At 49.4% G+C, this 14048-nt stretch overlaps 1 protein-coding gene across 1 annotated transcript in view; it reads left to right on the forward strand.

Annotated features, from left to right (window-relative positions):
* Positions 1 to 8983, forward strand: part of LOC135536853 (multivesicular body subunit 12A-like) — a 14730-nt gene extending 5747 nt beyond the window's left edge. The window contains exons 7-11 of the mRNA XM_064963095.1: positions 4620 to 4732; positions 7172 to 7230; positions 7368 to 7396; positions 7752 to 7812; positions 8885 to 8983. Coding sequence (XP_064819167.1) covers positions 4620 to 4732; positions 7172 to 7230; positions 7368 to 7396; positions 7752 to 7812; positions 8885 to 8959 — 337 coding nt within the window. The 3' untranslated portion in view covers positions 8960 to 8983. The remainder of the gene's footprint in view (positions 1 to 4619; positions 4733 to 7171; positions 7231 to 7367; positions 7397 to 7751; positions 7813 to 8884) is intronic.
* The last annotated feature ends 5065 nt before the right edge of the window (positions 8984 to 14048 follow it).

The raw sequence follows: 14048 nt of genomic DNA on the forward strand, positions 1-14048 counted from the left end.
ACCTCCCCAGACCCAGGTAACTACCTCCTCAGACCCAGGTAACTACCCTCCCAGACCCAGGTAACGACCTCCTCAGACCCAGGTAACTACCTCCTCAGACCCAGGTAACTACCCCCCCAGACCCAGGTAACGACCTCCTCAGACCCAGGTAACTACCCTCCCAGACCCAGGTAACTACCCCCTCAGACCCAGGTAACTACCCCCAGACCCAGGTAACTACCCCCAGACCCAGGTAACTACCCCCAGACCCAGGTAACTACCCCCCAGACCCAGGTAACTACCCCCCAGACCCAGGTAACTACCCCAGACCCAGGTAACTACCCCTCAGACCCAGGTAACTACCCCCAGACCCAGGTAACTACCCCCCAGACCCAGGTAACTACCCCCAGACCCAGGTAACTACCCCCAGACCCAGGTAACTACCCTCCCAGACCCAGGTAACTACCCCCCAGACCCAGGTAACTACCTCCTCAGACCCAGGTAACTACCCTCCCAGACCCAGGTAACAACCTCCTCAGACCCAGGTAACGACCTCCTCAGACCCAGGTAACTACCCCCAGACCCAGGTAACTACCCCCCAGACCCAGGTAACTACTCCCCCAGACCCAGGTAACTACCCCCAGACCCAGGTAACTACCCTCCCAGACCCAGGTAACGACCTCCTCAGACCCAGGTAACTACCTCCTCAGACCCAGGTAACTACCCCCAGACCCAGGTAACGACCTCCTCAGACCCAGGTAACTACCTCCTCAGACCCAGGTAACGACCTCCTCAGACCCAGGTAACTACCTCCTCAGACCCAGGTAACTACCTCCTCAGACCCAGGTAACTACCTCCTCAGACCCAGGTAACTACCTCCTCAGACCCAGGTAACTACCCCCCCAGACCCAGGTAACTACCCCCTCAGACCCAGGTAACTACCCTCCCAGACCCAGGTAACTACCCTCCCAGACCCAGGTAACTACCCCCCCAGACCCAGGTAACTACCCTCCCAGACCCAGGTAACTACCTCCTCAGACCCCAGTAACTACCCCCTCAGACAGTACACCCTCACCTGTTCAGCCAGGTAGCCGTTCAGCCAGGTAGCCGTTCAGCCAGGTAGCCGTTCAGTCAGGTAGCCATTCAGCCGGGTAGCCGTTCAGCCAGGTAGCCGCTCAGCCAGGTAGCCGCTCAGTCAGGTAGCCGCTCAGCCAGGTAGCCGCTCAGTCAGGTAGCCGTTCAGCCAGGTAGCCGCTCAGCCAGGTAGCCGCTCAGTCAGGTAGCCGCTCAGTCAGGTAGCCGCTCAGCCAGGTAGCCGCTCAGCCAGGTAGCCGTTCAGCCAGGTAGCCGCTCAGCCAGGTAGCCGTTCAGCCGGTAGCCGCTCAGTCAGGTAGCCGCTCAGCCAGGTAGCCGCTCAGCCAGGTAGCCGTTCAGCCAGGTAGCCGCCAGGCCAGGTAGCCGCCAGGCCAGGTAGCCGCTCAGCCAGGTAGCCGTTCAGCCAGGTAGCCGCCAGGCCAGGTAGCCGCTCAGCCAGGTAGCCGTTCAGCCAGGTAGCCGTTCAGTCAGGTAGCCGTTCAGTCAGGTAGCCGTTCAGCCAGGTAGCCGTTCAGTCAGGTAGCCGTTCAGTCAGGTAGCCGTTCAGCCAGGTAGCCGTTCAGTCAGGTAGCCGTTCAGTCAGGTAGCCGTTCAGCCAGGTAGCCGTTCAGTCAGGTAGCCGTTCAGTCAGGTAGCCGTTCAGTCAGGTAGCCGTTCAGCCAGGTAGCCGTTCAGTCAGGTAGCCGTTCAGTCAGGTAGCCGTTCAGCCGGTAGCCGCTCAGCCAGGTAGCCGTTCAGCCAGGTAGCCGTTCAGCCAGGTGTCTGTTCAGCCAGGTAGCCGCTCAGTCAGGTGGCCGCTCAGCCAGGTAGCCGTTCAGCCAGGTGGCCGCTCAGCCAGGTAGCCGCTCAGCCAGGTGGCCGCTCAGCCAGGTAGCCGTTCAGCCAGGTAGCCGTTCAGCCAGGTGTCCGTTCAGCCAGGTAGCCGCTAGGCCAGGTGGCCGCTCAGCCAGGTAGCCGCTCAGCCAGGTGGCCGTTCAGCCAGGTATCTATCCCTGGGCCTGACCTCTACTGCCCCTCAGACCCAGGTAAGAACATTTACCTTCAACCTCCCACCCAGGTGAGACTGTTACCTTAGACCTCCCACCCAGGTGAGGCTGTTACCTTAGACCTCCCACCCAGGTGAGGCTGTTACCTTAGACCTCCCACCCAGGTGAGGCTGTTACCTTAGACCTCCCACCCAGGTGAGGCTGTTACCTTAGACCTCCCACCCAGGTGAGGCTGTTACCTTAGACCTCCCACCCAGGTGAGATTGTTACCTTAGACCTCCCACCCAGGTGAGGCTGTTACCTTAGACCTCCCACCCAGGTGAGATTGTTACCTTAGACCTCCCACCCAGGTGAGGCTGTTACCTTAGACCTACCACCCAGGTGAGGCTGTTACCTTAGACCTCCCACCCAGGTGAGGCTGTTACCTTAGACCTCCCACCCAGGTGAGGCTGTTACCTTAGGACCTCCCACCCAGGTGAGGCTGTTACCTTAGACCTCCCACCCAGGTGAGATTGTTACCTTAGACCTCCCGCCCAGGTGAGATTGTTACCTTAGACCTACCACCCAGGTGAGATTGTTACCTTAGACCTCCCGCCCAGGTGAGGCTGTTACCTTAGACCTACCACCCAGGTGAGATTGTTACCTTAGACCTCCCGCCCAGGTGAGGCTGTTACCTTAGACCTACCACCCAGGTGAGATTGTTACCTTAGACCTACCACCCAGGTGAGATTGTTACCTTAGACCTCCCGCCCAGGTGAGACTGTTACCTTAGACCTCCCACCCAGGTGAGACTGCTACCTTAGACCACCCACCCAGGTGAGACTTAAATTAGACCTCCCACCTTGGTGAGACTAGGTTCGGTGAGGCTGTTACCTTAGACCTACCACCCAGGTGAGATTGTTACCTTAGACCTCCCACCCAGGTGAGACTTAAATTAGACCTCCCACCCAGGTGAGACTAGGTTAGGTGAGGCTGGTCCCTTAGCCCTCCCACCCAGGTGAGACTAGGTTAGGTGAGGCTGTTACCTTAGACCTCCCACCCAGGTGAGACTAGGTTAGGATGAGGCTGTTACCTCTCTCAGACCCAGGTACGGTACTGTACACCTGCTGTCCAGGTGAGACTCAGATCTTGGTGTGTGGCTACTGGCCTGGTTAACTTCTATTAACCAGGTGGGACCTACACAGGACAACTCTCTGACTATAACCCCAAATGGTAACCCTCTCTCTGTGGCCAGGTGAGAGTGATGGTAACCCTCTCTCTCTCTGGCCAGGTGAGAGTGATGGTAACCCTCTCTCTCTGTGGCCAGGTGAGAGTGATGGTAACCCTCTCTCTATGGCCAGTTGAATCTAAGAGCCAGGTGAGAGTGATGGTAACCCTCTCTCTCTGTGACCAGGTGAATCTAAGAGCCAGTTGAGAGTGATGGTAACCCTCTCTCTGTGACCAGGTGAGAGTGATGGTAACCCTCTCTCTCTGGGCCAGGGTGAGAGTGATGGTAACCCTCTCTCTGTGACCAGGTGAATCTAAGAGCCAGTTGAGAGTGATGGTAACCCTCTCTCTGTGGCCAGGTGGATCTCAGAGCCAGGTGAGAGTGATGGTAACCCTCTCTCTGTGGCCAGGTGGATCTCAGAGCCAGGTGAGAGTGATGGTAACCCTCTCTGTGACCAGGTGAGAGTGATGGTAACCCTCTCTCTCTGTGGCCAGGGTGAGAGTGATGGTAACCCTCTCTGGGCCAGGTGAGAGTGATGGTAACCCTCTCTCTCTGTGGCCAGGGTGAGAGTGATGGTAACCCTCTCTCTCTGTGGCCAGGGTGAGAGTGATGGTAACCCTCTCTCTGTGACCAGGTGAATCTAAGAGCCAGTTGAGAGTGATGGTAACCCTCTCTCTCTGGACCAGGTGAGAGTGATGGTAACCCTCTCTCTGTGGCCAGGTGAATCTAAGAGCCAGGTGAGAGTGATGGTAACCCTCTCTCTGTGGCCAGGGTGAGAGTGATGGTAACCCTCTCTCTCTGTGGCCAGGGTGAGAGTGATGGTAACCCTCTCTCTCTGTGGCCAGGTGGATCTCAGAGCCAGGTGAGAGTGATGGTAACCCTCTCTCTCTGTGACCAGGTGAATCTAAGAGCCAGTTGAGAGTGATGGTAACCCTCTCTCTCTGTGACCAGGTGAGAGTGATGGTAACCCTCTCTCTCTGTGGCCAGGTGGATCTCAGAGCCAGGTGAGAGTGATGGTAACCCCTCTCTCTCTGACCAGGTGAGAGTGATGGTAACCCTCTCTCTGTGGCCAGGTGAATCTAAGAGCCAGTTGAGAGGATGGTAACCCTCTCTCTCTGTGGCCAGGGTGAGAGTGATGGTAACCCTCTCTCTGTGGCCAGGGTGAGAGTGATGGTAACCCTCTCTCTGTGGCCAGGGTGAGAGTGATGGTAACCCTCTCTCTCTGTGGCCAGGGTGAGAGTGATGGTAACCCTCTCTCTCTGTGGCCAGGTGGATCTCAGAGCCAGGTGAGAGTGATGGTAAACCTCTACTCAGAATTCCACAGACTGACTTAGGTCTCCCTGTCTCCATAGCAACGCTCCACCCATGCCCCCTGGCAGGAAGCTCAGCCATCGCCGCAGCAACCTCCAATTGAACGACACTGTGGACAAAGTGGTTGACAGCAGCAACATCTACGGCATCTCAGGTTGACCAAAATTCAGAAAACACTTATTGAAGAGAGACAGCTGCTGTACATGTTATAAAGACTGATGTACTGACTCTCTCTACCTATCCTCCCTCTCTCTACCTATCCTCCTCTCTCTACCTATCCTCCCTCTCTCTACCTATCCTCCCTCTCTACCTATCCTCCCTCTCTCTACCTATCCTCCCTCTCTCTACCTATCCTCCCTCTCTACCTATCCTCCCTCTCTCTACCTATCCTCCCTCTCTCTACCTATCCTCCCTCTCTACCTACCTCCCTCTCTCTACCTATCCTCCCTCTCTACCTACCTCTACCTATCCTCCCTCTCTACCTATCCTCCCTCTCTCTACCTATCCTCCCTCTCTCTACCTACCTCCCTCTCTCTACCTATCCTCCCTCTCTACCTACCTCCTCTCTCTACCTATCCTCCCTCTCTCTACCTCTCTACCTATCCCTCCCTCTCTCTACCTATCCCTCCCTCTCTCTACCTATCTCTACCTATCCTCCCTCTCTCTCCCTACCTCCCTCTCTCTACCTATCCTCCCTCTCTCTACCTATCCTCCCTCTCTCTACCTATCCTCCCTCTCTCTACCTATCCTCCCTCTCTCTACCTATCCTCCCTCTCTCTACCTATCCTCCCTCTCTACCTACCTCTACCTATCCTCCCTCTCTCTACCTCTCTACCTATCCCTCCCTCTCTCTACCTATCCTCCCTCTCTCTACCTCTCTCTACCTATCCTCCCTCTCTCTCCCTCCCTCTCTCTCTCTACCTACCTCTCTCTCTCTACCTACCTCTCTCTCTCTACCTACCTCCCTCTCTCTCTCTACCTACCTCCCTCTCTCTATCCTATCTTCCCTCTCTCTACCTTCCTCTCTCTACCTACCTTCCTCTCCTCAATCTCTCTATGTAATGTTTCATGTTGTGTGGTCCCCAGGAAGTGTATTATGTAATGTTTCATGTTGTGTGGTCCCCAGGAAGTGTATTATGTAATGTTTCATGTTGTGTGGTCCCCAGGAAGTGTATTATGTAATGTTTCATGTTGTGTGGTCCCCAGGAAGTGTATTATGTAATGTTTCATGTTGTGTGGACCCCAGGAAGTGTATTATGTAATGTTTCATGTTGTGTGGTCCCCGGGAAGTGTACTATGTAATGTTTCATGTTGTGTGGACCCCAGGAAGTGTATTATGTAATGTTTCATGTTGTGTGTCCCCAGGAAGTGTATTATGTAATGTTTCATGTTGTGTGGACCCCAGGAAGTGTATTATGTAATGTTTCATGTTGTGTGGACCCCAGGAAGTGTATTATGTAATGTTTCATGTTGTGTGGACCCCAGGAAGTGTATTATGTAATGTTTCATGTTGTGTGGACCCCAGGAAGTGTATTATGTAATGTTTCATGTTGTGTGGACCCCAGGAAGTGTATTATGTAATGTTTCATGTTGTGTGGTCCCCAGGAAGTGTATTATGTAATGTTTCATGTTGTGTGGTCCCCAGGAAGTGTATTATGTAATGTTTCATGTTGTGTGGTCCCCAGGAAGTGTATTATGTAATATTTCATGTTGTGTGGTCCCCAGGAAGTGTATTATGTAATATTTCATGTTGTGTGGTCCACAGGAAGTGTACTATGTAATGTTTCATGTTGTGTGGACCCCAGGAAGTGTACTATGTAATGTTTCATGTTGTGTGGACCCCAGGAAGTGTATTATGTAATGTTTCATGTTGTGTGGACCCCAGGAAGTGTATTATGTAATGTTTCATGTTGTGTGGTCCCCAGGAAGTGTATTATGTAATGTTTCATGTTGTGTGGACCCCAGGAAGTGTATTATGTAATGTTTCATGTTGTGTGGTCCCCAGGAAGTGTATTATGTAATGTTTCATGTTGTGTGGACCCCAGGAAGTGTATTATGTAATGTTTCATGTTGTGTGGACCCCAGGAAGTGTACTATGTAATGTTTCATGTTGTGTGGTCCCCAGGAAGTGTATTATGTAATGTTTCATGTTGTGTGGTCCCCAGGAAGTGTATTATGTAATGTTTCATGTTGTGTGGTCCCCAGGAAGTGTATTATGTAATATTTCATGTTGTGTGGTCCCCAGGAAGTGTATTATGTAATGTTTCATGTTGTGTGGACCCCAGGAAGTGTATTATGTAATGTTTCATGTTGTGTGGACCCCAGGAAGTGTATTATGTAATGTTTCATGTTGTGTGGACCCCAGGAAGTGTATTATGTAATGTTTCATGTTGTGTGGTCCCCAGGAAGTGTATTATGTAATGTTTCATGTTGTGTGGTCCCCAGGAAGTGTAGCTGCTGCTTTTACAACAGCTAATGGGGATCCTACCAAAATACCAAATACCTCTCCACCTTCCCTCTCCTCCCACCATCCCTCTCTCTCACTCTTTCTACCCTCTTTTCCCTCCATCTCTCTTTCTCCCTCCCTCTCCAGCCATAGATGGTGTTCCCTTCACTCTACACCCCAAGTTCAAGACCCAAACGAACGGCACGGTAAGTTGAAATACCAACCGCCACCGTTTTGCTGGTAAAGTGACATGGACTACTTTTACTCCCAGTGGTGAAATACCATGAGTCTAAACTCTCTTTCTTTCCTCCATGAGTCTAAACTGTCTCTCTTCTCCTCCTAGACCCCAACAAACACTCTGAAATACCATGAGTCTAAACTCTCTTTCTTTCCTCCATGAGTCTAAACTGTCTCTCTCCTCCTAGACCCCAACAAACACTCTGAAATACCATGAGTCTAAACTCTCTTTTCTTTCCTCCATGAGTCTAAACTGTCTGTCTCTCCTCCTAGACCCCAACAAACACTCTGAAATACCATGAGTCTAAACTCTTTTCTTTCCTCCATGAGTCTAAACTCTCTTTCTTTCCTCCATGAGTCTAAACTGTCTGTCTCTCCTCCTAGACCCCAACAAACACTCTGAAATACCATGAGTCTAAACTCTCTTCTTTCCTCCATGAGTCTAAACTCTCTTTCTTCCTCCATGAGTCTAAACTGTCTCTCCTCCTAGGACCCCAACAAACACTCTGAACAACATTCGCATCAAGTCTGTCCAGGACATTGAAAATGAGGTGTGTGTTTATTTATTTATTTATTTTACTAGGCAAGTCAGTTAAGAACAAATTTTATTTTCAATGACGGCCTAGTGGGTTAACTGCCTTGTTCAGATGCAGAACGACAGATTTGTACCTTGTCAGCTCGGGATTCAATCTTGCAACCTTTCGGTTACTAGTCCAACGCTCTAACCACTAGGCTACCCTGCCGCCCCAGTGGGCATGTAGTGTGTCGACCATGTTGTGGGGCTGTGGGGTCCGTAGTAGTGTCGACTCATGTTGTGGTACTGATTGTGTTACTGTGGGGTCCGTTTAGTGTCGACCATGTTGTGGGGTTGAATGTGGTACTGTGGGGTCCGTAGTAGTGTCGACCATGTTGTGGTACTGATTGTTACTGTGGGTCTGTAGTGTGTCGACCATGTTGGGGTACTATGGGGTCCGTAGTAGTGTCGACTCATGTTGTGGTACTGATTGTGTTACTGTGGGGTCCGTAGTGTGTCGACCATGTTGTGGGGTTGATTGTGGTACTGTGGGTCCGTCATAGTGTGTCAACCTTTTGTGGTACTGTGGGGTCCGTAGTAGTGTCGACCATGTTGTGGGGTTGATTGTGTTACTGTGGGGTCCGTCGTAGTGTGTCGACCATGTTGGGGTACTATGGGGTCCGTAGTAGTGTCGACCATGTTGTGGTACTGATTGTGTTACTGTGGGGTCCGTAGTGTGTCGACCATGTTGTGGGGTTGATTGTGTTACTGTGGGGTCTGTGGTGTGTCGACCATGTTGTGGTACTGTGGGGTCCGTAGTGTGTCGACCATGTTGTGGGGGTTGATTGTGTTACTGTGGGGTCTGTAGTGTGTCACCCATGTTGTGGTACTGTGGGGTCCGTAGTAGTGTCGACCATGTTGTGGGGTTGATTGTGTTACTGTGGGGTCTGTAGTGTGTCAACTATGTTGCTGTACTGTGGGGTCCGTCATAGTGTGTCAACCATGTTGCTGTACTGTGGGGTCCGTCATAGTGTGTTGACCATGTTGTGGGGTTGATTGTGTTACTGTGGGTTCTGTTGTAGTGTATTTTCCATGTTGTGTGTTTACAGTACAACTACACTTTCACCGTGGAGGAAAACGCAGCCAAGAGAACCACACCTCTCACCACAGGAAGCACATCTTAAGCTCAATGACCTTCATCTCCGACCTCAACAACGGCGGCCTGCCTGACCCACAACACTACGGAGGTCACGTGATATATGCCTGGGTCATGAAATGATAATCAATGTCCAAGTGCCTAGAAGATGACTGACTAGAACATAAGAGTCATTCTACATTCCAGAGTTCCTTTGTTGTACCCACATTCTTATTCCGTGTTCTAAACTCTTGCACATTTCATTCTCACGCCCCGTATATGGGGACAGTTATATATGTTAGGGATGATTCTTCCCCCGTATATGGGGCCAGTTATATATGTCAGGGATGATTCTTCCCCCGTATATGGGGCCAGCTATATATGTCAGGGATGACTTTCCCCCGTATATGGGGCCAGTTTTATATGTTAGGGATGATTCTTTCCCGTATATGGGGGCCAGTTTTATATGTTAGGGATGATTCTTCCCCCGTATATGGGGCCAGTTATATATGTCAGGGATGACTCTTCCCCCGTATATATGGGGCCAGTTATATATGTTAGGGATGACTCTTCACCTGTATATGGGGCCAGTTATATATGTCAGGGATGACTCTTCCCCCCGTATATGGGGCCAGTTATATATGTCAGGGATGACTCTTCCCCCATATATGGGGCCAGTTATATATGTTAGGGATGATTCTTCCCGTATATGGGGGACAGTTATATATGTTAGATGATTCTTCCCCGTATATGGGGCCAGTTATATATGTCAGGGATGACTCTTCCCCCGTATATGGGGCCAGTTTTATATGTTAGGGATGATTCTTCCCCCGTATATGGGGCCAGTTTTATATGTTAGGGATGATTCTTCCCCCGTATATGGGGCCAGTTATATATGTCAGGGATGACTCTTCCCCAGTATATGGGGCCAGTTATATGTTAGGGATGACTCTTCCTCCGTATATGGGGCCAGTTATATATGTGAGGGATGACTCTTCCCCGTATATGGGGCCAGCTATATGTGAGGGATGACTTTCCCCGTATATGGGGCCAGTTATATATGTTAGGGATGACTCTTTCCCCGTATATGGGGCCAGTTATATATGTTAGGGATGATTCTTCCCCGTATATGGGGCCAGTTATATATGTCAGGGATGATTCTTCCCCGTATATGGGGCCAGTTATATATGTTAGGGATGATTCTTCCCCGTATATGGGGCCAGTTATATATGTTAGGGATGACTCTTTCCCCCGTATATGGGGCCAGTTATATATGTCAGGGATGACTCTTCCCGTATATGGGGCCAGTTATATATGTCAGGGATGACTTCTTCCGTATATGGGGCCAGTTATATATGTGAGGGATGACTCTTCCCCCGTATATGGGGCCAGTTATATATGTTAGGGATGACTCTCTGACGGGAAGAGATCGTTGTTTGGCAGGGCACGCTTGTTTCTCTCATAGAATAATGGAAGGAACCTGTTGTGGTGTACCTGTTAACGCCAGGCTATTGATCTTCATCTTTATCGGGATGTTTAGGGACCAAAACTAAATGTTGTTACACTTTCAATGTAAATAATGTTACTATTATGTCTCTGTGGTGAAACATGGGTCATTTCATGGTTTAAAAAATATAATAAGGGAAGTATGGTTACCGGTCACTGGTTATATCTGTATATTGTGCCTTGCATGCAAGTATAAAGAAATAAAATACCAAATAGTTTGACGTGTACTGTTCTTAAATGGTTTGTTATTAAGGAAAGTTTCTGTCACAGGGAGATAAAACATGTTAACACAGCAACTGCTGACACTTATGCTCGGACTGATAGACACGCCCACTTTTCTGCACGTTCAAACAGGTGATTGGAGATTTGTTTCCGTGTGTAACCCATTACACCATGTAAACCTCCCCGTCTGTAGCTTTCACCTGTATCCACACTGGGTGCACCAGTCGACAGAAAAGTCAGGTTTTGGGGATTCAACTCGATCCGGAGTCAGGTGGATAGAAGATCCTGCAACCACTTTGTCAATTTAAATGCAAAACAGAGGTGACGTTTACATTTGTTATCTGCTTCCGCGGTGATCCGAGGCTACTCCAGCGTTCCATTGGAAAAATTAAATGTGCAGATGTTCTAACAATACTTTAGTAATATTGTAATCCAGAATCATTCTATTTGGACACTTTCTTATCTTGTGTTCACGCTGTACTGCAGAATACGCAATCAGAAATACAACATCTGGGATGTCACTGCCATAGAATGATGAATTAGAACGACTGGTCACTTCTCTGTTTGAATAGGCCTACGATATGTATTGCCATCTACTGGGCAGGTTGTGTTACTACGTTGGATTCCCTGAACTTGTCATTGTGTGTAGAAGAGATGTTCAAATCAAATTTTATTGGTCACATACACATGGTTAGCAGATGTTAATGCGAGTGTAGCGAAATGCTTATGCTTCTAGTTCCGACAATGCAGTAATATCTAACAAATTCACAACTGCCTTATACACACAAACGTATAGGGATGAATAAGAATATGTACATAAATATATATGGATGAGCGATGGCCGAACGGCATAGGCAAGAAGCAGTAGATGGTATAGCGTACAGTATATGCATGTGAGTTGAGTAATGTAGGGTATGTAAACATTATTAAAGTGGTGTTATTTAAGGTGACTAGTGATTCCCTTATTAAGTCCATTTATTAAAGTGGCCATAGAGTTGAGTCAGTGTGTTGGCAGCAGCCTCTCAATGTTAGTGGTGGCTGTTTAACAGTCTGATGACCTTGAGATGCAATCTGTTTTTCAGTCTCTCGGTCCCAGCTTTGATGCACCTGTACTGACCTCGCCTTCTGGATAATAGCGGGGTGAACAGGCAGTGGCTCGGGTGGTTGTTGTCCTTGTTGATCTTTATGGCCTTCCTGTGACATCGGGTGTTGAAGGTTCACTCCCATCTGAACAACGTGCACCCATCCGCAGACCCACAGCAGACTGTCAATCACTAACACCAGTACTACTGTCTGTGGAGAATCCCGACCACACACACACAACTCCTTTTCCTAATTATTTTACCACCTCTATAAATGTGATAACGTTAGACGGTGTTATTAAACCGTGGTACTAAGCATGCCAGTGTTACCGGTGTCTTACTGTGGGCCAGTTTCCTGGACCCAGAACACATCTTCTCAGGAAGACATTGTCTATAGATAATCCCAGTGGTTTTCCCAGTCAGTCAGTAAAACGGAGTAGCAGAAGCTGTATTAGTGGAGTAGTGGTTGTAATGCATTAGATGAAGCATAATTATAGTAGTACAGGTACGGTGGGTTCACTGACAAGGTGATGTAATTTCAGAGTCGACCACCAGGAGAAAGATATGGCCTTCTGGAGAGGTCAGCATGCTGCGTCAGTGTTGCAGTGCTGTTTGAGCAGAGCATGCTGCGTCAGTGTTGTAGTGATGTTTGAGCAGAGCATGCTGCGTCAGTGTTGTAGTGATGTTTGAGCAGAGCATGCTGCGTCAGTGTTGTAGTGATGTTTGAGCAGAGCATGCTGCGTCAGTGTTGTAGTGATGTTTGAGCAGAGCATGCTGCGTCAGTGTTGTAGTGATGTTTGGAGCAGAGCATGCTGCGTCAGTGTTGTAGTGATGTTTGAGCAGAGCATGCTGCGTCAGTGTTGTAGTGATGTTTGAGCAGAGCATGCTGCGTCAGTGTTGTAGTGATGTTTGAGCAGAGCATGCTGCGTCAGTGTTGTAGTGATGTTTGAGCAGAGCATGCTGTCAGTGTTGTGATGTTTGAGCAGAGCATGCTGCGTCAGTGTTGTGCTGTTTGAGCAGAGCATGCTGCGTCAGTGTTGTAGTGATGTTTGAGCAGAGCATGCTGCGTCAGTGTTGTAGTGATGTTTGAGCAGAGCATGCTGCGGGCCAGTGTTGCAGTGATGTTTGAGCAGAGCATGCTGCGCCAGTGTTGCAGTGATGTTTGAGCAGAGCATGCTGCGTCAGTGTTGCGGTGATGTTTGAGCAGAGCATGCTGCGTCAGTGTTGTGGTGATGTTTGAGCAGAGCATGCTGTCAGTGTTGTAGTGATGTTTGAGCAGAGCATGCTGCGCAGTGTTGTAGTGATGTTTGAGCAGAGCATGCTGCGTCAGTGTTGCAGTGATGTTTGAGCAGAGCATGCTGCGTCAGTGTTGTAGTGATGCTTGAGCAGAGCATGCTGCTACCAGTGTTGTAGTGATGTTGGAGCAGAGCATGCTGTCAGTGTTGTAGTGATGTTTGAGCAGAGCATGCTGCGTCAGTGTTGTAGTGATGTTTGAGCAGAGCATGCTGCGTCAGTGTTGTAGTGATGTTTGAGCAGAGCATGCTGCGTCAGTGTTGCAGATGTTTGAGCAGAGCATGCTGCGTCAGTGTTGTAGTGATGTTTGAGCAGAGCATGCTGTCAGTGTTGTAGTGATGTTTGAGCAGAGCATGCTGCGTCAGTGTTGTAGTGATGTTTGAGCAGAGCATGCTGCGTCAGTGTTGTAGTGATGTTTGAGCAGAGCATGCTGCGTCAGTGTTGTAGTGATGTTTGAGCAGAGCATGCTGCGTCAGTGTTGCAGTGATGTTTGAGCAGAGCATGCTGCGTCAGTGTTGTAGTGATGTTTGAGCAGAGCATGCAGCGTCAGTGTTGTAGTGATGTTTGAGCAGAGCATGCTGCATCAGTGTTGTAGTGATGTTTGAGCAGAGCATGCTGCGTCAGTGTTGTAGTGATGTTTGAGCAGAGCATGCAGTCCTCTTTTTATATCTCAACAGATCTGGGGAAGAGAGATACGATGACCCATTCCCCTGACTAAGTATTGATCGGTCCCCTGACTGTAAGTATTGATCGGTCCCCTGACAGTAAGTAAGTATTGATCGGTCCCCTAACAGTAAGTATTGATCGGTCCCTGACTGTAAGTATTGATCGGTCCCCTGACTGTAAGTATTGATCGGTCCCCTGACAGTAAGTAAGTATTGATCGGGTCCCCTAACAGTAAGTATTGATCGGTCCCCTGACAGTAAGTAAGTATTGATCGGTCCCCCTGACAGTAAGTAAGTATTGATCGGTCCCCTGACAGTAAGTAAATATTGATCGGTCCCCTGACAGTAAGTAAGTATTGATCGGTCCCCT

Source organism: Oncorhynchus masou, unplaced genomic scaffold (genome assembly GCF_036934945.1).
Source record: "Oncorhynchus masou masou isolate Uvic2021 unplaced genomic scaffold, UVic_Omas_1.1 unplaced_scaffold_671, whole genome shotgun sequence".
Taxonomy (NCBI): Eukaryota; Metazoa; Chordata; class Actinopteri; order Salmoniformes; family Salmonidae; genus Oncorhynchus; species Oncorhynchus masou.